General features: G+C 35.4%; 1 protein-coding gene across 1 annotated transcript in view; it reads left to right on the forward strand.

The window, feature by feature from the left end:
* Window positions 1-469: 469 nt before the first annotated feature.
* The window catches only part of U2SURP (U2 snRNP associated SURP domain containing), a 47,360-nt gene continuing 25,699 nt past the window's right edge, over window positions 470-22,130 (forward strand). The window contains 13 exon segments of the mRNA XM_079101070.1: window positions 470-567; window positions 9,040-9,084; window positions 10,365-10,496; window positions 12,056-12,154; window positions 13,882-13,996; window positions 14,588-14,721; window positions 17,520-17,587; window positions 18,112-18,206; window positions 18,289-18,324; window positions 18,415-18,497; window positions 19,599-19,764; window positions 19,932-20,143; window positions 21,071-21,114. Of these exon segments, the coding sequence (XP_078957196.1) occupies window positions 523-567; window positions 9,040-9,084; window positions 10,365-10,496; window positions 12,056-12,154; window positions 13,882-13,996; window positions 14,588-14,721; window positions 17,520-17,587; window positions 18,112-18,206; window positions 18,289-18,324; window positions 18,415-18,497; window positions 19,599-19,764; window positions 19,932-20,143; window positions 21,071-21,114 (1,274 nt within the window). The 5' untranslated portion in view covers window positions 470-522.

The following is a 22,130-nucleotide window of genomic DNA, read 5'->3' on the forward strand; positions in this document are numbered from 1 at the left end:
GCTTTGCAGACACAACTCCAGCTGGACATTCACAAAGTTGCGTTTGCTTTCCTATCAGAAGGCAGGCTCGGAGTTGGAGCGTGCAGTACTCTTGGCTCGATCAGACCTGTTTTCTGCATTGAAGGAAAAGGGCCTCCCTCTGCCGCCAGCGCATTTCTTAACGAGCGGCTGGCGCTCTTCCCTCCCAGGAAACACAAATGCTGGCTTGCATCGATCAAGGGTTGGCTCTGGGGAAACAGACTGAAATGTCAGCCGGCCCTGAAAGTCAGGCAAAGGAGATTCTTTAAATTCCCGGGGCCAATGACAGGCCCAGGAACCGCGACGGCCAGAAGACTAAGGAAGGGGGCGGGACCAGGGAAGAGACTGGCACCGGAAGTTAAGAGCGCGACTCGGCCTGAATCCACAGTCCCGGCGTCGATTACTCAGCCTTACGGACCTCTGGCGGGCTGCGCTGAGATCCGCTCTTTCGGTGCTCGACTCGCTCGTGCTGCTGCCGCCGCCGAAGGAGGGGCAAAGCTCAAGATGGCGGACAAAACGCCAGGCGGATCTCAGAAGGCCAGTTCAAAGGTAATTTCTTAGGGGTCTTCATGAGTCAGTGGGTCTGTGGCTATCATCCGGGGTCTATGGACGCTTCTGGCTTACTGGGGGTGGTTGGGGTGGGGGTCCCAGTTCCGGTCGCAACCGTAGGCCTGGGCGCCGCCGCACGGTGGTGCGCAGGTTTAGAGGCCTGATGTCCCCCTTCGGTCCCAGCCTGGATTCGGCTCGAGCCCGGCGTGCCCAGGGGCCGGTGGCGTGTGTGGTCTGCTCCTTGCTTGGCATTGGAGAGAAATCAGGAATTCAGATCGAGACCCGAGGTCCTAGACGTGCGCCCCTGTTTCCCAGTTTGCGTGCTCCGAGGCCGCGGTCTAGCGCCTGGGAGAGGCGGGAATCGCTTCCCGTGTTTTAAGTGCCCGTTTCTTTTTGTCTTGGGTCTTTGGTTTTTGTGTCTTACCTGCTTTTGGCCTTCCTCAATTTCCTCCATGCCCTCCAAGGAATAAACAAGCCCTGGGGTCGCAAGTTGGTGGAGGGAGGACCGAGAGCCAGAGGACGCGGGTGGGAAGTCCAGAGGCGGGAGCAGCTCTGCTTTGCAGTGTTGCGTCGCCAAGGTTAATGCTGCGCTCTACACGTGGCCTTCACCTCCCCTTAGAGGAAGTGGAAAACGAGCCCTCGCTCCCAAGGGTCGCAGAGTCGGGGTCTCGGTCTCTGCGTGGTGTGTTCCACTGAAGGAAGAACTTCCGTAGACTTGGGGAATCCTAGTAAATCCCACTTGAGGTTACGAGGAACGGAGCGCACATCTTGTGAAAGGGACGGGCTGTGGAAGTAGTTTAGCGTCGGTAAGGTTTTGATATCAGGTCCTAGTTGCCATCTTGGGCGGGTCATTTAATCGTGTTGTTTTTGTTGTTGTTATTTTTGTCTTGCGTGGAGTTTTTCAACCCGAATTCAATATTAAAATATTGCTGTTGCCACAAAGTAGTTGTTAAGCATTTAGACGCTGAAGAAAGAAGTTGTGTTAACGCTTAAAGGTTCTGGGGACTTAGAATATGATTTTAAGTCAGAAGTTTAGGTGGAAGAGGAGAGCTTTGCCTTTGCTCTTTGTTCTGCGAGACATCACAATCCATTTTATTTTTGCTTTCTCAGTTTCTAATAAACATGTCTTAATGCCATTTGGTAAATGATCACCAAATAATTTAGTTTGTAATTGTTAAAGTCCTTATCAGACATCTTTTAGTTAAGTGAAAGTATGGTGGGTGGACAGTTTGGGGTGCTTTACATCAGACCTTTAGTCCACATTATTTCCATCCCTCCCCCAGTAAATTTTTCCTCCTCCCCTTGTAGAGGGAGGAGGCTTGAACAGTGCCTTACTCTGTCCACTCTGCTATTCCTTTCCTCATGAAAACAGCTCCACGTGCTGTTAGGAACTGTTAGGAAAGCTAACTACCTTTATGATAATTCACAATTTTTGTTTCTTCTCCAAGTAGTAAGTATCCTGTATTTGAGACCTTGGATACATTGAAAACATTTCAATGTGTATGTTTAGGCTTCCTTCTAAAATAGTACTGATGGCTGTGAATGTGTGACTGTTCCTTCTAAGTAGATTATTGGGTTTTCCAATAATGAATCTTGCTGTTTATGTTCTTTTAGATTATCATTTGTTGATGCTTTTAACAGATTTCTTACCCATGCCTGTAAAAGGAATCAGAACAGATTCAAATCATGTATTGACATGATTTCTCTGTTTATAGGGGAAAACTCCATTACGTAGTGGAAAGGTCATGAATTTTGATAGCAAAAGATTTGGATTCAAATTCTGACTCAGTAGTTAATTATATTTGCAGTAATACTAATGAAAATCGCCTAAACTCTTAAATTTCAATTTTCTCACTTGAGTTGTAGATACATTTCCGTTTTACAGGGATGATATAAAAATTCAGTGACTAGGTGCCTATACAGTGCATAATCTGAGTCCTTGTCCTCCTTTTCTGTTTTTAAAGGAAATAAAAAGTACTTGTTTTTCAAAATGTCAGGATAGATTTTAATCCAGAGATTGGAATCTATGTCATCAGCTATTATAATGACTTCCCACATTGCTACTTTTTACTTCTACTGCAACTCCAGAATTTATATTATGGAGAATATAAGATCATTGTGGCTAGTAATATAGGAGTTGATATTTTCAGCAATTGATCTCTATGGTTTTATTTCCCTCCTCTGCAAAGAGCGGATAAATGGCTTTTATTGTACAATGCAGAGAGGGTGAACAGATACTTTGTTTTATGCTCATTCTTCTTTGGTAGTTTAAATTTCCATTGAGAGGTGGGATGCTTATTAATTATATTTCTTTTTATTGAGGAAAACATTATTTTAAAGATGTACATAGCAATCATGAGGCCTATGGTTCAGTCCCAGTGCCACAAAACAAACAAACAAGATGCAGGATTTTTTGCCATTGACAGTGGCAAAATCATTAACATCTCTTAACTATTGGTAACTGCTACAGTTTCTTCTTGCTAGCTTTAAAATTACCTTTTAGAAATATGTAGTCTCCAATGAAAAGACCGCCAGGCTCTTACTTTCTGTGTAATTTTTCAGTGCCTTTTCTTTTTTGTAGCACGGATTGAACCCAAGGGCACTTAACCACTGAGCCACATCCCCAGCCCTTTTTACTTTTTATTTTGAGACAGGGTCTCACTAAGTTGCTTAGGGCCTTACTAAGTTTCTGAGGCTGACTTTGAACTTGTGATCCTCCCACCTCATCCTCCTCAGCTGCTGGGATTACAGGTTGTATGCCACCATGCGGGCTTAGTACTTTTCATTTTAAAGCCTGGCAGATGTAGACATTCAGCAGATGTTTTAGAAATGAACTAAATTTTCCTATGAATTTATTTCTGTTTATATTTAGACTAAAATATTAATTGGGTGGGGCATGGGTTTGGTGCCATATTAGGGCTTTGATTTTGAAACGGAGAGGGAGAGACACGTGGGGACAGGGGAGGGCAAGGGAGTTGATGAGAGCTGAGAGCACTCTTATTGTTAGCTTATAAAATTGTTAAGCGTATTTCTTTAGGATTTAGTTTATAAAAATTAATTTATTATTTTGAACTTCATTTGTTTTATTAGTATGCTAAGCCAAAGAAGCATATAAAGAGAATCTGTTTTTTTCCTTTTCCTCTGTATCTCCCATGCTGGTGATATTGCTAATGTAATGGAATTGCATGCCCTGTTGTTTCACTCTGATGGTGCCTGTTTTTTTTGCCATATTATCAAAAATCGGATTAAAGAGGTAAATGGATAAAATAGGAGAAATCACTGGCTTCCTCGGACATCGAGTGCTGAATTGCTTTGGAAACTATTTTGCTGATTAACAGAAAGCATCACCTTAAAAAAAAAAAAAAAGTAAAATGGAGATCTGTTCTAAACTTGTGATTCTTATGATTTGTTATAACTGTTGATATGGTTTTTAAAAATTCTTACCTTACTGGCCTGAATTGATGGTTTTCTGAAATTCCAGCTTTTGTTTTGATTTTTGTTCCTGAAACTGTTTTTCTTGGAAAGTAAGCCTAAGAAAAGAGCCATTTGCCTTGGTGGCAAATGAGGGAGATCATTTGGCATACATGTTAAAGACTCCTGCCTGTCTACAGCTTTTTAAAAGAGCAACACTTTTGAAAGAAAAATAAAACTTGGTACAGGTAAATAACAATATTATTACAAGACATTTACCTTATATTAAGTAGTTTTAACATTTTTTTGCACATCAGCCATGTACTGGATATTTTTGCTGAAATGATTTTTTTAAATTTTATTTTTTATTTTTGGTGGTGGTGGTTGATTCTGCGGATCAAATCCAGGACCTTGCATGTGCTAAGCATGCACTCTACCACTGAGCTACACCCTCAGCCCAGAAATAACTTTTCAGATACATTTGCCAGTAACACTTGAGGCTGTTATATTCCTTGAGAAGTTAATTTTTCTTTTTCCTTCTTCTCTCTCTTAATACTGCAGGGCATTCAAAGTGTACTTAAAGCTTTTTGTATATTGGTAGTGTTTTGGATGTAATATTAAAAATCTTGATAGGTTTGTTATTTAAATGTATTACCTACAGTGCAAATCTTAATGCTCTTACAAAGTTGTTTTTGAGAGGTGAAACCTTGGTTTGGCTTGAGTAGTGGTATTAAGCCAGGTAGCTGCTACTTGTTAATGAGTGGACACATGGAATATTGACAGTGTGGGGTATAATTCTGGTACTTGTTTAGACAGGTTAAGTCAACAAGTGTATTGAGGATCTGTCATTTTTCAGATCTGTGCTTGCTGTTAAGATTAAAAAACAACAACAACAAAAAACGACATTAAATAAGCCTGTAACCACTCTTGTAGTGCATGCAATCTAGTAGGAGAGAGTCAACACATATAATAGTACGAGGTTGTCCTCTCAGAAGTGTCTGAAAGTAAGGAGGCGACACATTACAGCTTGGGAAGAACGTAGCATACAGTTTCAAGAGCATAGTGATATTTGGGTCCTTTGAGCAGAGTTTCGAAGGGTGTAGATAGGAGTATTAAAAGAAGAGGGAGGAGGTGAAGAAAATAAATAGCTGGGAAATAGATTGAGAAGTGGTCAGGGCATAGGGCACTTACTTGGGAAGGAAGACTGGAAAGATAAGTTTAGGTTTAACTGTGGAAGACTTTGAATGCTGGGGAATGAAATTAGCTGTGGGAAATTTGAGGCAGGAAAGTCCTTTAGGAGAGCTCGTCTGAGGTCATAGTTTAGGAAGGATTTGAGGGTTAGGACCAGTTCAGATGTTACTGCGGTGGCGCTGGCACAATTTGAAGATTGCTTTAAAAAATTGCACCTCCAGATCCTGTCCTGTGACGCTTTCCCTGACAGCCCTCGTTGTTTCCCCACGTAGTTAAGATTGGCTTGCCTTCTGTGCTCTTGTGGCATAGCCACATTGTTTTACTTGTCTTTTTAAATTTACTCTTAAGGACAGGAGCTGTATCTTATTTTACTTCATATCTAATGCAAGGCATAGTACCAGCTAAGAAGTGTTCAGTAAGTGATTAAATGAAGGGAAGATCTAAATCACAGTGGTGTCTTTAGAAAGGAGACAAAGGGGCTATGCAAGATCTGTGTTAAGGCTCAGGATTTGACTCAGCTGATTATGAAGGATAAGGAAGGCAGCCAGGATGACCCTGTTAGAATACTGCTACTGGTTAACACTGAGCAATTATGAAGTTAACCCTTTTCTAAGTGCTTCACCTGTATTTGCCTTTCACAACAATCCTGAGACAGGTGGTATTCAGTTTTACATATGAAGAAACTAGGCCCATAATTACAAAGCTGGTAAGTGTTACAAGTCTTATTCCAGAACCTGTGCTTTTAACAGTTTGCTATTTCCAGATGATGAATGAGAGTTATTACCCAGTGTCAGAAATAAGAAGGACAAGAGGGGAAGCTTGGGAGGAATTTTAGACATGTGAGAGTTGAGGACTTCACAGACATTCAAGTGAAGATGTCCAGGAAACAGTTTGAGATTGAAACCCAGGAGATGACCACAATTGAAGGTCAAGAACTGGAAATCATTTCAGTATAATAAAGGTGCTGACATACTTCCTTTGGGAGAAATTGTTCAACTTCAGATGAAAATTTCAATGCTTTTAGAGGGCAAGATATTCGGAGATGGAATGGTGAACTGAATAGGCAGAATTGATGGTGGAGGAGGAGTGTCGCTCTGCATAGCTTGCTAATTTGAAAACTTGAGTGTTAGGCTTTCATTTGAAGTAGAGGAGTAGTAGCAAGATAAAACACTAGTTTTTATTCTCAGACAATAAGATACAGGGCCATATGGATAGTATAGTTAGCTTTACAATTTTCCTCTCAACAATCATCAGGGCGATTGGTCCTTTTGAATTTTCTTATTTTTGCTGTCCAAAGATAAAGTTCTCTTACATCTGCTTCTTTTTTTTTTGCCTTAGTTGTTTCTTATTCTGTCCTTCGATTTCTTGCATTTGAGTCTTTTCATCTGGATGAGGAATTGTGTTATAGACTTCAGGAGATACTTAGGCATCAATGGTTTGTGTTCTTCAGTTGAGAAAAAACAGCCAAAGACTATACAGTTCAGTTTTAGGTAAAGAAGAGGGAGAGGTTCAGCCTCTGTAGTGTTGGATTTACTGTTGACCTCAACCACTACCTTTGAAATTGGTCATTCTTTTAAAAATCTTACTAACTACTGTTTGCATCTCTGTGTTAATCTTAGTTCTAAAAACGTTCCATTGAATGCTTTGTAGTTATGGCTGCGTATCAGTGGTCAATGTCTGGTTTGCAGTTAAGTAAAACCATGACTTCTTAGATTCATTATCTGATTGAATTCTCTGATTCATTATCCTAAGCCATGCTGTTGTTACTGCTTTGTTTGCAAATTCATCAAATTCTGTTTCTTAGAAAGCTGAAAAAAGTGCTACTTTTGAACAGATTACTTTCAGATTATTCACCTGTTTGGTGAATGGTTATTCAGGTGATATTCCCGATTAGATTATGGAGCTTCATCTCTAGACGACTTGATGTCATGAAGGAGTTAACTCTGTGGAAATAGGTGGAGTGTCCAGGTTCTTGTGGCTCTTGTTTTTAAATCCTAGAAATGAGGATTCAGATGATAGCCAGTAGAAGAAAGGCTATCCCTTTCTTGGCTACTCTCTTGCATGCTTATTCTTCTTGTGTTAGAGCTGTTTTCTAATTCCTTTGTCCCCTTGCAAAGATTTTCCTTTGGAATTTTGAGCTCTTGAATGAAATTGTATTAAATATATAAATAAAATTGAATATTGTTCATGTGGTCTTAATATTGACTTTTCCCATCCAGGAATATTAGTCTCCAAAAGGTGACTTGGGTAACAAAATCTTTCCATAAAGTTTGTGTTTTCTTCGTAAACGTTGTATGTATTTCTTAAAGTGGTTTCTACGTGTTTATGTTTTTTGTTGCTGTTATTATAATATTATTTTTGTTAGCTAGCAGGTTAATACAGGTATTTAGGAAGGCAGTGCTTTTTTTATTTTGTTTTGAGTTTTAAAGTCTATTTAGCCTCTTCACTTAATTTGTGTTCCTTTTACTGTCTTGGATTTTCTAATTTTTATATGTCTGCAAATGGACATATTTCAAGTTGTGTTTCAAAGAATGTTTAACAAAGTTAAGTTTAAATGTAAAAATGTTTCTTCTTTTATACCATCTTGATTATTAAGAAAGGTCAGCTGGGAGAAGAAAATGAATGGGGAAGGCACAGTAGAAGTTGAGAACAGGAAAATGATAGAATAAAGGTGGGCGATATCACAAGGCATGCCTATCTTGGGCTAGTTTTTGCCTAGGGCTCAGTGCAGTGGAGTTCAGGGAGTAAATTCAGTTAGAAAATCTGACCAGCTGCTTTTAGCCTTATGTTGGGACAAGATAAACTAAATAAAGCGATACTATATGAACTCATGAATCTTCCTATACTTGCTTTTTTCTAAAACAAATGTTTAATTTGCTTTAGAAACTTAGTGTGCGTTTTATTTGAAATGTAGAACTAGGAGCTAGGGTCAGATGAGATATTTGTGATTTCAAGATTCTTCATTTCACTTTAACTCTTAAGTAAAATCTTATCATGCAGTGTCTTCAAAAATATAAACAACAATGACAAAGTTAAATTCTTAGTCTCCACATAAAACTTTCAGAAAGATGCCATTTTTTAATTAGCTAATAGCCTTGCAGCTTGGCTTTTTTGTCTCTAGATGTTTAGTGGAAATAAAAGCAAGTTATTTTGTTCCATGTGTAATCTGAGATGTAAATCAGTTTAGAAAAAAATAAGATGAAATTATAACAGTCAGCATAGTTGGAAAGTGCCATTATTTGAGGATTTAACCCTGCAGGCACAGGGATACCTATAGCCAGCCTGTGGCCTGCTGAATTAGAAGCAGCCCCCTTAAAACAAGTTGTAAGTGGTAGCCTCTTGGGGATTTGATAGTAGTATTTTCCCTATTTTGTAGTAGACTTTGTACCTTTTTTCTAGAAGCAAAGGTTTATATGTGGATTTTCTTGTTGTTGACTCTCTTTCTGAGGCTTTGAATGGTTGGGAAAGGGAATTTTTTTGTTTTTGTTTTTGCTGTGTGTCAGGAAGTTGCTGCTTGGTCAGTATTGTAGCAATAGTCTGTCTTATGACTTGGGAAGAGCTTTTGCACCAAAATTCTGTTGTAAAAATAGTGGTTAGGTTTCTAGTCTGTACTGTATAAAGGTAACTATTCCTCAGATATAACATTTTATATCATATTTTGAAAATATGCTTTCTGAATTTTAAAGAATTGACTTCTTCCTGAATCACAACTTTTTCATAAGTCAGAGATTTCCTTTGTTCAGTTTTATTAGCTGAGAAGGAATTGCTAAAAGGTAGGGAAGATTAAATCCATATCACATAAGAACTTAGTTTAATAAGACTTTTTTTATCCTTTAAATATTGACTTAAAAACTTTTCTAATATTTGTAGACCAGATCATCAGATGTTCATTCATCTGGCTCTTCAGATGCACATGTGAGTATAAAAGACTGTCTTTTTTCTTTAAAAAGTAAAATTCAATTTTTCTTTGTGTAATTCTCTAGGCCTTTATGTGGTAAGTAAATACGTTTACACTGTATGCACATTTTTTCTTCTTGCCTCTTATTTTGTGTTTTACTTATGTAAGTTAGCCCCCTCACACCTTGTTAGAAACCTAATGTGTATATTTCCTTATTTTATGTTTAGCCTTTTATTTCCTCTATTTTTATTGTGCTTCAAAGTTTTGTGTACAGATACATGTGTGTTCTTATACACTGATGGGATTGCAAAGTGGACACTCTTTTCAGTATACATTATACCTGTTGAAATTCCCTGCAAGTCAACTGGCATAGCCCTGATCTGTTCTTACTAATGGCATCATAATGTTCCACAGTAAAGAGGTACAATTATTTATTAAGCAATTTTTGTGTTTGTAGGCACATTTTTTGTTTAAAGCTTTTTGACATTTTGAATACTGTAATAAGTAATTTTTTATATATGTCATTACAGCAGTATTCAGAGTGTGCTCTGTAGACCTCTAGGGGTTGTTGAGAATCTTCGGAGGTCTTTGAGTACTAAAGCATTAGTTGCTTTTCTCACTGTGTTAACATTTGCACTGATGATGCAAAAGCAGTGGGTGGGTAAACCATTGGCTCTTCAGTAAGTCAGGGAGAGGTGCCAAAATGTACTGGTAGTCATAGTGTTCCCCAACCAGGCACAGTAAAAATATGCTAGTTTCACTTATGAATGTTTTTAGTGAAGTAATAAAATTAGTATTATTATTATTAAATCTTGACTTGAATGTGGGTCTTTTTAATAGTGTGTAGTGAAACAAGAGGTATAGCACTTCTCCTTTCCAAAGTGCGGTGTTTGTCTTGTGGAAAAGTACTTGTGCAAGATTGAGCTGGGGAGCAAAGCTAGCTGCTTTTTGAATGCAATACTGTTTTCACTTAAATGAAAACTGTGGTTAGTCAGACCTGGGTATTTCGCAGACGTTTTCTTGAAAATGAAGAAAAGAATCTGTTACTTAAAGAATAACAACTTACTTTTAGCTCTATAACATTTGAGTTTTCAAGTGGAAGTTAGAATTATTAAAAACTTGGTCCCATTCTTAAGGTCTTTGCTGATGATATCAGGGGTGATTGCAGCAGTACAAGGAATGTGGTTTTTGATAATCTGCAATGAAATTTGTCAATATTTGGACATTCGGATCATTTATAGTTTTCCGTACTATATACATGATTAAAAAAAAATTTTTTTTAAAACTTTTCCTGAAGATGGATGCATCTGGACCCTCAGATAGTGATATGCCAAGTCGGACACGGCCTAAGAGTCCAAGAAAACATAATTATAGGAATGAAAGTGCCCGTGAGAGCCTTTGTGATTCTCCTCATCAGAATCTTTCAAGAGTGAGTATTGGTAGATGAGAAAGGATAGTTAATGATTTTAACTTATCCTTGATTGTATTTGATGATGGAATATTTGACTTTGTACATGTTTCATCTTATCTTAGAAAATAATATTCTTTATTAAACTCAAGTTATATAAGAAAATGTTTTTTAGTTTTATGAGATATGTTTCATTTAGAATGTTTAATGATATTTTAAAAACAAAGCAGCATTTTAGATGTACAGTGGCTATTGTCAGATTTATCTTTACCCCCTTGTTTGTTGAACCAAGTGCCAAATACCAGTCACTGGAAATACATACATATGTTATTTAGTCCTCATTCTTAGAATGCTTATGGTCTTACCCTGGGAAGCAAATAGGAGCAGGCGCCATCTGCTGTGAAGTGTAGTGCCTGGGGCAGACAGGAACAGAGAGAAGGAACATCTTTCCTCCTGCATCTGCTAAATACTCTTGGGACTTTTTTAGTTTTTTATCTATTTAACATAACTTCTTTTTCTGATTAAATTCAGAAAATACAATAACACAATCATTACCAGTTAGTCTAAGGCATCAGATGTGACACATTTTTTTCTTGTTTAGTATTTCTAAGCATAAATATATTTTTCCTTTTCTCAGATCCATTTTACTACAACATGTCTTTAAAATATCCTGTTTTTAGTCTAATGTTTTTTTCATTTCAGCAGAAACTCTGTAAACAAACTTCAGTGGATGACGGTTATTCCTTTGAGTAAACACTCTGATTTCCTTAGCCATTTCTCTCTTGGATGTCTAAATGTAGCTCTTAGGATATAAATAAAGCTTGAGTGCAGAAATTTTGTTTTGTTAAATTATGGTTTTCATCGAATTTAAATGTAATTTTATCATTCATTTAAACTTTTGAAGTTTATTCCAGAAAAACTGAATGATGGCAAAATATTTTTCTTTCCATTTGAGGGGGGAAAATTATTTTAAATTTAACATTCAGAAATGTTTCTGTTTCTGAAACCCATGGGATGGGACCCAAGTCTTAAACAAGAAATTCATTTATGTTTTGTATACATTTTATACTTATAGCCTGAAGATAATTTTATATAATGCTTTTATTGTACCTAGGTTTTGACCATGACTAGTCACGGTCAGGTGTGGAATTTTCCACTTATGGCATCATGTTGATGCTCAAAAAGTTTCCATTTTTCCATCCTCATTGCGTATTCAAATTAATTGATGCAGTTTTCCTTGAGATGAAATGTAAAATTAAGTGATATGTTTCCAGCAAAGTAAATTATTATGTTCATCAATATCAATATTATTGGTGTAGAATGAGGTAATTACTAAATTATAAAAGGACATGATGTGATTTATAGTATGTTGAAATAGGAACTGTAGATGGCTGATTCCTGAACCATAGAAAAATGTATCCCTCTATATTTGAGGATGTTTTTTCTATCATAGCCTGTCTCAGTGACTTGTAGCCTGTCTCAGAGACTTGGTTATCAGTTGAGGTGTATTAAATTCAGAAATAGCATTAAGCATGTGTATGTAAAGACATGCTTTTTTTTTTTTTTTTTTCTTCTCTTAGCCTCTTCTAGAAAACAAACTTAAAGCATTCAGCATTGGAAAAATGAGCACAGCTAAGCGAACTTTAAGTAAGAAGGAACAAGAGGAACTAAAGAAAAAGGTAATGTTTAAAATATATTTTGAATTATCCTTCAAAATAAGTGTGTCTTAAGGGCAGCACAGCATTGTTTCCCAAAGATATTTGACTTCAGGGATATTCTCAGTCCATCCCCAAGTCAGTGTCTGTGCCAGTAAGGTGTATTCACAGGTATATTCAGCTTCCATCCCTGTCCTTTTGACCTGTTTCCTCCCTTCTGTGTAACAATTTTTGATTATTTTGACCTATTCTTTATGAGGAAGTGTGTATGCATAAATTGTACCCACTCCTCTTAGAGGAATGATAGCAAGCTATATATAGAACACTGCACCGTTGCTTTCTTAAATGTTTATATCATAGATATTATTATAGAAATATTTTTTGTCCATTTTAAAAAGCCGTACAGATATACAATTGTTTATTCACATAAAAATCTTACTGAGGGCATTTGTGTTTTGGTCTCTTGCCATTACACATATTGTTATGCTATTATGCATATGTTTTTTGTTTTGTTTTGTTTGGCAAGTGTATCTTTGGGATACATTCTTAGAACTGAGACTAATAGACTGAATGATAAATGCATAAATATAGTTCTGCTATATTTGTAATATTGTCAAAATCTCTGAAGGGTAGGGGCATTTTGATTCCTGAGTACATATGAGTGGTTGTTTCCCAATGGCCTTGCAAGTAGAAGACATTAGTAAAGAAGCTTTACTAGTCTGCTAAGTGAAAAATAGTTTCTCAATGTAGTTTTAAGTTTGCATTTCTCTTATGAGTAAAACTGACCCATTTTTCTTGTGTTTGTTTCTTTTCAACTGTCTGCTAATATCTAAAATATTTCTCTAAGTTTCTGCTAGTGCTTTATGATTTAATTTACTGTCGTTCCCTCCCCTAGTTTTTTGATTCTTTTAAAATTTTCCTTCTGATATTGTCATATAATCTGATTTGTCAGTCTTTTCCTATGATTTCTGATTTTTCAGTCAAGTTTTTTCCACTCCCAGCTTATAAAGAAATTTCCACATATTTTCTTCTAATACTTATATGTTTAATTTTAAGGAAATAAAATTGATTCATTTGCAGTTTTATCTGGTAATAGCGTATAAAGAGTTGATTGATTTTTATCTTTTTCAAATGATTATCCAGTATCCTAACATCACTTATTGAAAATTATTGAAAAGCTAATGTATTTCTCACTGATTTGAGATATTCCTCTTATAGATACTAAATTTTTACATGCTGTTAGATTTACCTATTTTCTATTCTATTGGTCTTTTTATTCATACATGCTTTGGGAACATTTAGAATACTTATAATTGAAAATGTCAAGATTCTTCAGGTGTCTGGAGTAGATACTGCTGCTTTTACTTCATATTTTCAGTGGTTTGAAAAGAAAATCTATATTCACTGAATGAAGTCATCATGCCTTGAAAACTTCGAATATGTTAGTATAATATGTTTTCATACAGTCAGTTGTTTTACAGTTTGACCCTTGAATCGTTGCTAAGGAAATTTACTTGCTAATCTTTATGTAGCGGGTTCTTTTCAGGTCTACCAGTTGTTACTAAAGGAGCAGAGCTCCATTTAGTTTCAGTGTTACTTAATATCTAATGTCTATTAAGACTTAGACATTACTACTAGAACTGTTTAACTTGGGAAGGGAAGTGTTTTTTACCTACATTATTCCTTGATGAGTTTAACCACACATACAATAATATTTTCATATTGTAATTAATATTTTGTTATGTATTTAGGAGGATGAAAAGGCAGCTGCTGAGATTTATGAGGAATTCCTTGCTGCTTTTGAAGGAAGTGATGGTAATAAAGTGAAAACATTTGTGCGAGGGGGTGTTGTTAATGCAGCTAAAGGTGAGTGTCAGTATTTTAGTTCTTGAGCAAATCCTGAGTCTTGGTTGAATGACTGTAGGTAGATAATTATGTAAGAAGCCTGACTGCTTTTGACTTTCCCATTTCCTTTCTATTAGCACCCTCTAGTGGTTATATTAATTAGCAGAATCAATGGCCAAAGGTGGCTTAGTGAGGTGATATTGAAGCCAGATAATTTAAAAAAGTTAATACTTTTCAAGATTTAAGATAGGGGAGCACTTTGCAAAAATTTTATTGTATGATAGTTTTACTGTAATGATTATTTTTAGGGGTTATGGTAGTATTTAAATTTAATTACATATTAATAGTGATAAATCTTTTTTGAGAAACATTTTAAAAATCTCTTTTATTTTTAGTTGTAGATGGACACAATACCTTTATTTTTTTATTTATGTGGTGCTGAGCATTGAACCCAGTGCCCACACATGCAGGCAAGCACTCTACCACTGAGCCATAACCCCAGCCTGATAAATCTTAATACTAAAACCTAGTAATTTTTTGTTTATTTTTTAAAAAAATAGGAAAGAAAGTCAAAATGTAAAATTAGTTTTAAAACAATCTTTTGCATTTCAGAAGAACATGAAACAGATGAAAAAAGAGGTAAAATCTATAAGCCATCTTCAAGATTTGCAGATCAAAAAAATCCTCCAAATCAGTCATCCAATGAAAGACCACCATCTCTTCTTGTAATAGAAACCAAAAAACCTGTAAGTCATCCTTAAATAATTTAGGTTCAAAGATGACACTCCCAGTGATACTTTCAGTACTACCACTGTAAGCAGTTTGTTTTTAATTTGGGGGGGTGGGTAAACATTGAGTTACCACACTTTCTAACCCAGTAATTTATGTAGATGAGAGATAATAGGAGTAGGACATGTAGATGATATTCTTTTCTGAACATTGGTTGTTCAGAACATTGGTTGTTCATTACATATATTGCAATTCATAAGTTGTCTGCCTTTTGGGTATAAATGTTAAATAATTGGGGTTAGCTTTAGAATCATTTCTGAACTGAGGTATTTAAATTATTAGCAGTGTGTAGTATATGTTTTCCAAGTCATTTTTGAACTTTTTTAGGGGAATTGCTATCAGAATTAGTGACATTGTATCTTAAATATTCTCAGTGGTATAAAAATTTTTATTCTTGAATGGTGGGGTTTTTATGGAGGATAGTAGGTAGGCAGATGTGGGTAAAGTCATTTGAAACTGTATTTGATGAATTAGTATGATAAAATTGAACAGTAAGATTGATTTTTTCAGTTTTTTAATTTTTTTTGTTTCCATATTTTGTTGGTACATTATAATTATATAAAAAGATTTATTACATATTCGTACATGTACACTATTTGACAGTATAATTAGGTCAGTGTCATTCCTCAATATTTCCCCTTTCTTCCTCTTCCTCCCTCTCCTTTGCTTTTTTGGTTTCCTATTTTCATGCGGCATCTCCACCCTACCATCTATTTTTTTCTATTTTCCCTTTCACATATAAGAGAAAACATGATCCTTGACTCTCTGAGTTTAGCTTATTTTGTTTAACATAATGCTCTCAAGTTCTATCCATTTTACTGCAAATGACATAATTTCTTTCTTTACGGCTGAATAAAACTATTATATATATATACCACGTGTTCTTAATCCATTCCTTTATTGATGGGCACATAGGATGGTTCCATAATTGGTCTACTGTGAACTGTGCTACTATAGACATGGGTATGTATACCTGTGTTGCTAGAGTATGATGCCTTTAATTCTTTAAATACTAAGGAGTGGTATAGCTGGGTCATATGGTAGTTCCCTTTCTATTCTTTTGGGGAATCTCCACACTGATTTCCACAGTGAGTGTGCTAATTTATAATTCCACCAAAAGTATGAAGGTGCTTTTTCTAAACACCTTCTCTTGCATTATTTTTGTGTGTATTCTTAATGGATGCCATCCTAAGTGGAGTGAGATGAAATCTCAGTGTAGTTTTGATTTGCATTTCCCTAATTGCTAATGATGAACATTTTTTTCACATTGTCCATTTGTATTTATAATTTCTTTGAGAAGTGTCTGTTTAGTTCATTTGCCCATTTATTAATAGGGTTATTTGGTGGAATTTTTTTTCTTGGTATATTCTGATATTAATCCTGTCGGAATAGTAGCTAGCAAAGATTTTTCTGCCATTCTCTAGGTCTGTCTTCATACTCTTAATTGTTTCCTAATTGTTCAGGAGCTCTTTGACACTGTCCCACTTATTGGCATTATTTCCTGAGCTTTAAGAGTCCTGTTGAGAGGGTTATTGTCTGCACCTAGATGTTGGAGTATTGACCCTATGTTTTCTTCTATGAGTTGCATAGTTCTGGTGTGATTCCTAGGCCTTTGATCCATTTTGAGTTGACTTTTATGAAGGGCGAGATCTAGTCTCATTCTTCTACATGTGGGTAGCTACTTTTCTCAGCACTGTTTGTTTAAAAGGCTTTCTTCTCCAACATACGTTTTTGGCATCTTTGCCAAGGATCAGGTGACTATATCTGCGTGGGGTTGTCATTGTGCCTTATATTCTGTTCCATTGGTCTATGTGCCTGTTTTTATGCCAGTACCATGTAGGTTTTGTTACCATGGCTCTGTAGTATAATTTGAAGTCGGTATTAGGCTACCGCCACCAGCATTGTTTTTTGGCCTAGAATTGCTTTAGCTAGTCTGGGTCTTTTATTTTTCGAAGTGGGTTTTAGAAGTATTTTTCCTAGTTCTGTAAAGAATGTCATTAGTATTTTGATGAGGATTGCATTGAATCCGTAGATTGCTTTTGGTAATATGGCCATTTTAACAATATTAATTTTACCTATCCATGAACATGGGTGGTCTTTCCATTTTCTAGTGTCCTTTTAAATTTCTTTCTTTAGTTTTCTGTACTTTTCATTGTCAAAGTCTGATTTCCTTGTTTAGGTTTATTCCTCTAGGAATTTTATAGTTTTTGCTCTTACATTTAGGTCTATTGGCTATTTCGAGATAATTTTGTATATAATATGAAGTAGAGGTATATCTTCACTCTTGTGTATGTAGGTATACATTCATTGTCCCAGCACTCTTTGTTGAAAAGACGGGTCTTCTCCATTGAATTATCTTGGAGTAGATTTCACTCATTGTTTTAGTAATTCATATCCCTCAAAGGTGATTGCTTTGAATTGTGCATATTTTCAGTAGTTATGACAGTTATTTTATGAGACAGTTCATTTCATTACTTCTTGAATTCCATGCCCACATTCCTTTTTTTAGGACTACTTATTAGTGGCGTCTTTATTCACTTGTTTTAATCATTTTAATAATTTTAATAATTTGTTATTTTGGGGGAGCAGAATGAATAGAGGAAATATTCAATGATAATAAGTATTCTCCCTTTTGAATTTAAATAATTGAGACATATTGAAACTAAAGTAAAAATTATTTAAATGTTTTATACAGCAATTAGTTTTTTTAAAATCTTATTTTGTTTGAATTGTCATTTGTCATATCTTTTCATAGCCACTGAAGAAAGGAGAGAAAGAAAAGAAAAAAAGCAATTTGGAACTTTTCAAAGAAGAATTGAAACAGTAAGTTTTACAGTAAGCAATAGGTATATTGAATAGATACTTAGAGATACAGATATGAAGAATATAGTTGTTATAACACCTACTTGCCATGTGCTTCTTTTAGGTATCATAAAGATATTTGATGGAGTGTAGTTGAAATGAATTAGCATTTAGTCCAGCATCAAGGTTGCTTGCGTTATGTGGATTCAGTTCTTTTGATTTGTTTAGTGACTGGAGTCCTGTTTGTGATAGAAGCAGTGTACTCACTGGAGTAGGAGTCGGGGGCGGTTAAGCATAACAAGAAACAGCAAATTCAGTAGTTTTAATGCTGAATTTCCTCTTCACCTTAAAAGTGGGCTTTGTTTTCCATTGCTAGAATGATAGATATAGGGACACTGATCTTGGTTATTTTTGTAATATTTGTGAGCTAAATACTCACAATATTTCCAGTTATTTGGGGATGGCACTTGGATAAGCTCTGTTCTTATTAAATGTTGGCAAGCAAATAGAGGCTCATTTTTATTGGTTGTAAATATTTTCAACAGAATTCAAGAAGAGCGTGATGAGAGGCATAAAACAAAAGGCAGGTTAAGTCGATTTGAGCCACCTCAGTCAGATTCTGATGGTCAGCGTCGTTCTAGTAAGTAACATTTATTTTAATGTGTATATTTATACTTAATCATACTGACAATTAAGAAATATTCTTTTTTCTCTCTTTTAAGTGGACGCGCCTTCCAGGAGAAATCGATCATCTGGTGGTAATACAGTTTTTTGCTTTTTTAATTAATAAGAAATTGTCAAGCTTTGTATTTTGGAGGGTATAACTTTTGTTTTCCTCTTTGCCCCAGTTCTTGATGATTATGCACCTGGCTCACATGATGTAGGAGATCCAAGTACTACTAATTTATACCTTGGAAACATTAATCCACAGGTAATATTAGTTAAATAAAATGAAGGTTGGTTTTGGCCTGTTGCTTTATGCTTTAGAAAGAAAACTGCTTTCTTAGTTAATACAGAAATAAAATCAAGATTCTGATATTGGCAAATCTGATGAAACTAGATAGTCTCTAAAATTGTCTTGTAAACTTGGAACTTGTTGGTATGGCCCAGATTGTTTTGCTACAAATTTCTTGAGGGCTTGTCTCCCTCTTCCAGTAACTGGACTAGACACTGAATACAGAATGGTTTGGTAGGTGTTGATTTTATTATTTATCAAATTGGGCTATGACCAGTGATGGCCATATTTTCATAATACCTAAATACATAACTTGCTTTTCTTTTTTCTTCTGATAGCAAACTAGTGTTTGCGGTTTTATCTTTGATATTTTAATTCTTTTCCTGCTTCAGTATTGTAATTATAGGAGTTATAGTGGTATCGAACAGAATATTCTTTCTAAAACCTAGAGCTGGGCGTGATGGCACACACTTGTAATCTCCCTTGCAGCTCAGGAGACTAAGGCAGCAATTTAGCAAGATCCTTTCTCAAAAAAATAAAAGGGCTGAAGATGTGGTTCAGTGGTTGAGCACTCCTGAGTTCAATCCCCAGTAACACCAAAAAAAAAAAAAAAAAAAGAGAGAGAGAGAGAGAGAGAGAGAGAGAGAGAGAGAGAGAGAAAGGGAAAGGAAAACAAACAAACAAAAAAACGCCACCTACTTTTGACCATCCGTTCACTGTTTTGTTTTCCCTACTTTTGTGCTACACTGGTGGGAAATAGTTGGGCGTTGGAAAGAGAGAAGGTTATTTAGATTCCAAAATATTAAAACAGAAAGAGGGGAGTTACATATGCTTTTGTTTTCTTCAGCCATGCAGCCTTTCTACCCTGGCATTTTATTTAAGTGTAACAGTGTTTGTGATTCGAAAATAAGTGCCCCAGGAGTGCAGGGTTTTACTTGTGTAGATTTTCTAGTGCTTGAATGGAAAATTGTTATATTAATATGTTGCTTTTCATTTTGCCAAAATTTCTTTGCTTTCTATTGCATAGCTTTTTTTTTTTTTTTGCATACCAAAAAAAATCTTAATGCCTTTTCATAGATGAATGAAGAAATGCTGTGCCAGGAATTTGGAAGATTTGGACCTTTAGCTAGTGTGAAAATTATGTGGCCTAGAACTGATGAAGAAAGAGCCAGAGAGAGAAATTGTGGCTTTGTGGCCTTTATGAATAGAAGAGATGCTGAAAGAGCTTTAAAAAATTTAAATGGTAAGAAAGTTTTAATTATCCACTTAGACATTTCTTTGGTTTGGAAAAGTGGTTATAAAAACTCCAGTGAGGAATGAAGATGTTAAGAATGAAATAAAATTCAAATCTTCAGAAATAATTTTTCTTTAGAGACTTAGCAGAGTGATCTTTCTTTTCTTTCTTTGTAGGAAAAATGATTATGTCTTTTGAAATGAAGTTAGGTTGGGGTAAAGCTGTACCTATTCCTCCACATCCAATATACATTCCGCCTTCTATGATGGAACATACACTTCCCCCACCTCCATCCGGACTGCCTTTTAACGCGCAGCCTAGAGAGCGGTTAAAAAACCCCAATGCTCCAATGTTACCACCACCTAAAAACAAGGAGGATTTTGAGAAGGTAATTTAAAAAATGTACATAGGGCCGCATCTAATTTGTAAATACTAAATCTGTGGTAGTGTTTCTTTTCAACAATTTTATAGAAAATGTGTGTGTAATTCTGTTTGGCAACTTCTTAAAGAAATAAATAGATGTGTTCCCTGCCTTAGCCCATGGAAACCCTGTATTGAAATACTAGGTCACATTTTTATTTGTGGCTAGCATTCCTTTTTTGACCACTCGTTAAGTTTTTTTCTCCCCCTTTGTCCAGTGTTGTATCCAGGTTTGCTTAAGTGCAGTATCTAAATTTACTTTGTTCTAAGAAAGTGATAGTTTTTATTTGGTTAAGTGACTTATCAATTAGAAAGATCACCTAAATAGTTAAATTGTTTGGATGGCAGCTAGCTAACTCTCAAGGTTTGAGGTATTAGAATATTTGAGAATATATGTGATATTTAAAAAAAGTTAATCTAGTAAAAGCAAAGGGTGAGTATTTCTCTTTATTAAACATAAAACCAACTGAATTTCAACTTATAAGAATCTGTTGGTTCTGTTGTGACTTAATTACACTTAAAATGACAGGGCTGGTTTTAAAGGCTTGGGAACAAAGTAGCAAAACTGTATGATCAGAGGCAAACGGCTAATTATTTCACAAATTAAAATCTTTATCTGATAATTCTCAGTGTAGTACCTATTTCAGTGCATTGATGTGCATTCTGGCAGGAATGTTCTGATTCTTTGCATTTGGTGAACATTTATTGTTCACTGAACACATCCATTTGCATTTATGTAATTGCTTAGTGTATAATTACTTCAAATGCAGTGATTGCCTGCAAAACTTGTGATTAGATGTGTAGTATTTTCAATGCATATGTATATTTTTGCTTGTTACTTGTTAACAATACTCACATATTCTATGTTTATTATCTGATGTGACTTCATATACAGACTCTGTCGCAAGCCATAGTCAAAGTGGTTATCCCAACAGAAAGGTACATGTTTTTCTTTATTATTACTGATCTAAATATAGACAATATCCCCTTATGAATTTAAAAAAAAAATGGTGTTGAGGAAAAGGTAATATCTTGACTGAGCAATGGTTCCTTCCCAGTACTTTTGGGGGGGATGTATGAAATTTAATTAATTTTAGTGTACTTTGCAATTTTACATCATTATCTTTTGTTTTTATTGTTATTAATGTAGAGAATTTTTATAGCTTTGGTAGCTAGAATATGTTTAATAGATTTAATCTGCAGTTGTTCTAATGTTAAACTATTATAATGGGAGAATAGGTGTTTTAAATAAAACATCTTAAATTATAGATAATGTTACAATTTGACCCAATCTTATTTTTTTTTTTTATTTTTTGATTTCTGAATTATCCACGTTTAATATATAATCTTGGGTTTGCATTCTCCTTACTGAGGGCATAGTTTTATTTTTTTTCTAATTGATTTTAAGAAGAAATTCCTATTATTTTTGCAAATGCCGTATTTACTAGAAATTTTTTTCCATGGTAACAAGGGTGTTTGGAATTCTTTTATTTTTCTTTCTCCCTTTTTTTTTTCTTTCTCAATATACTATTAATGCAGAATAATTCGTACTCTAGGTATGCTCTTGCTCAGTCAAGCTAAGCCTTTTCCCAAACACAGGAACACAACACTGGTTGAATAATAAATGAACACAAAAGAATACCAAATTCTCTTTGACATTGGCCTTGGTGAGCAACACCAGCTGAACTGTCTGCGGCAGCGGGGGACCAGGAAAACATCATGGGATGGATTGGGAAAGTATACAGTTTTTGACCAGACATTGGTACGATCGACTCCAATAAATGTGGTTTTATTATAACTGAGAGACAATTTTTTTGTTTTTTGTTTTTTTTTTGTTGTGGTTGCCCAGAATAAGATAATTACCATTTTAAAATAAAATAATGCACTTTAAAATATATTATCTTTTTGTACTACACTGTTTTATCCTGATAGAAAGTCAACATTTTTTTAAAAAA

This window comes from Sciurus vulgaris (genome assembly GCF_902686455.1).
Source record: "Sciurus vulgaris genome assembly, chromosome: 10".
Classification (NCBI taxonomy): Eukaryota; Metazoa; Chordata; class Mammalia; order Rodentia; family Sciuridae; genus Sciurus; species Sciurus vulgaris.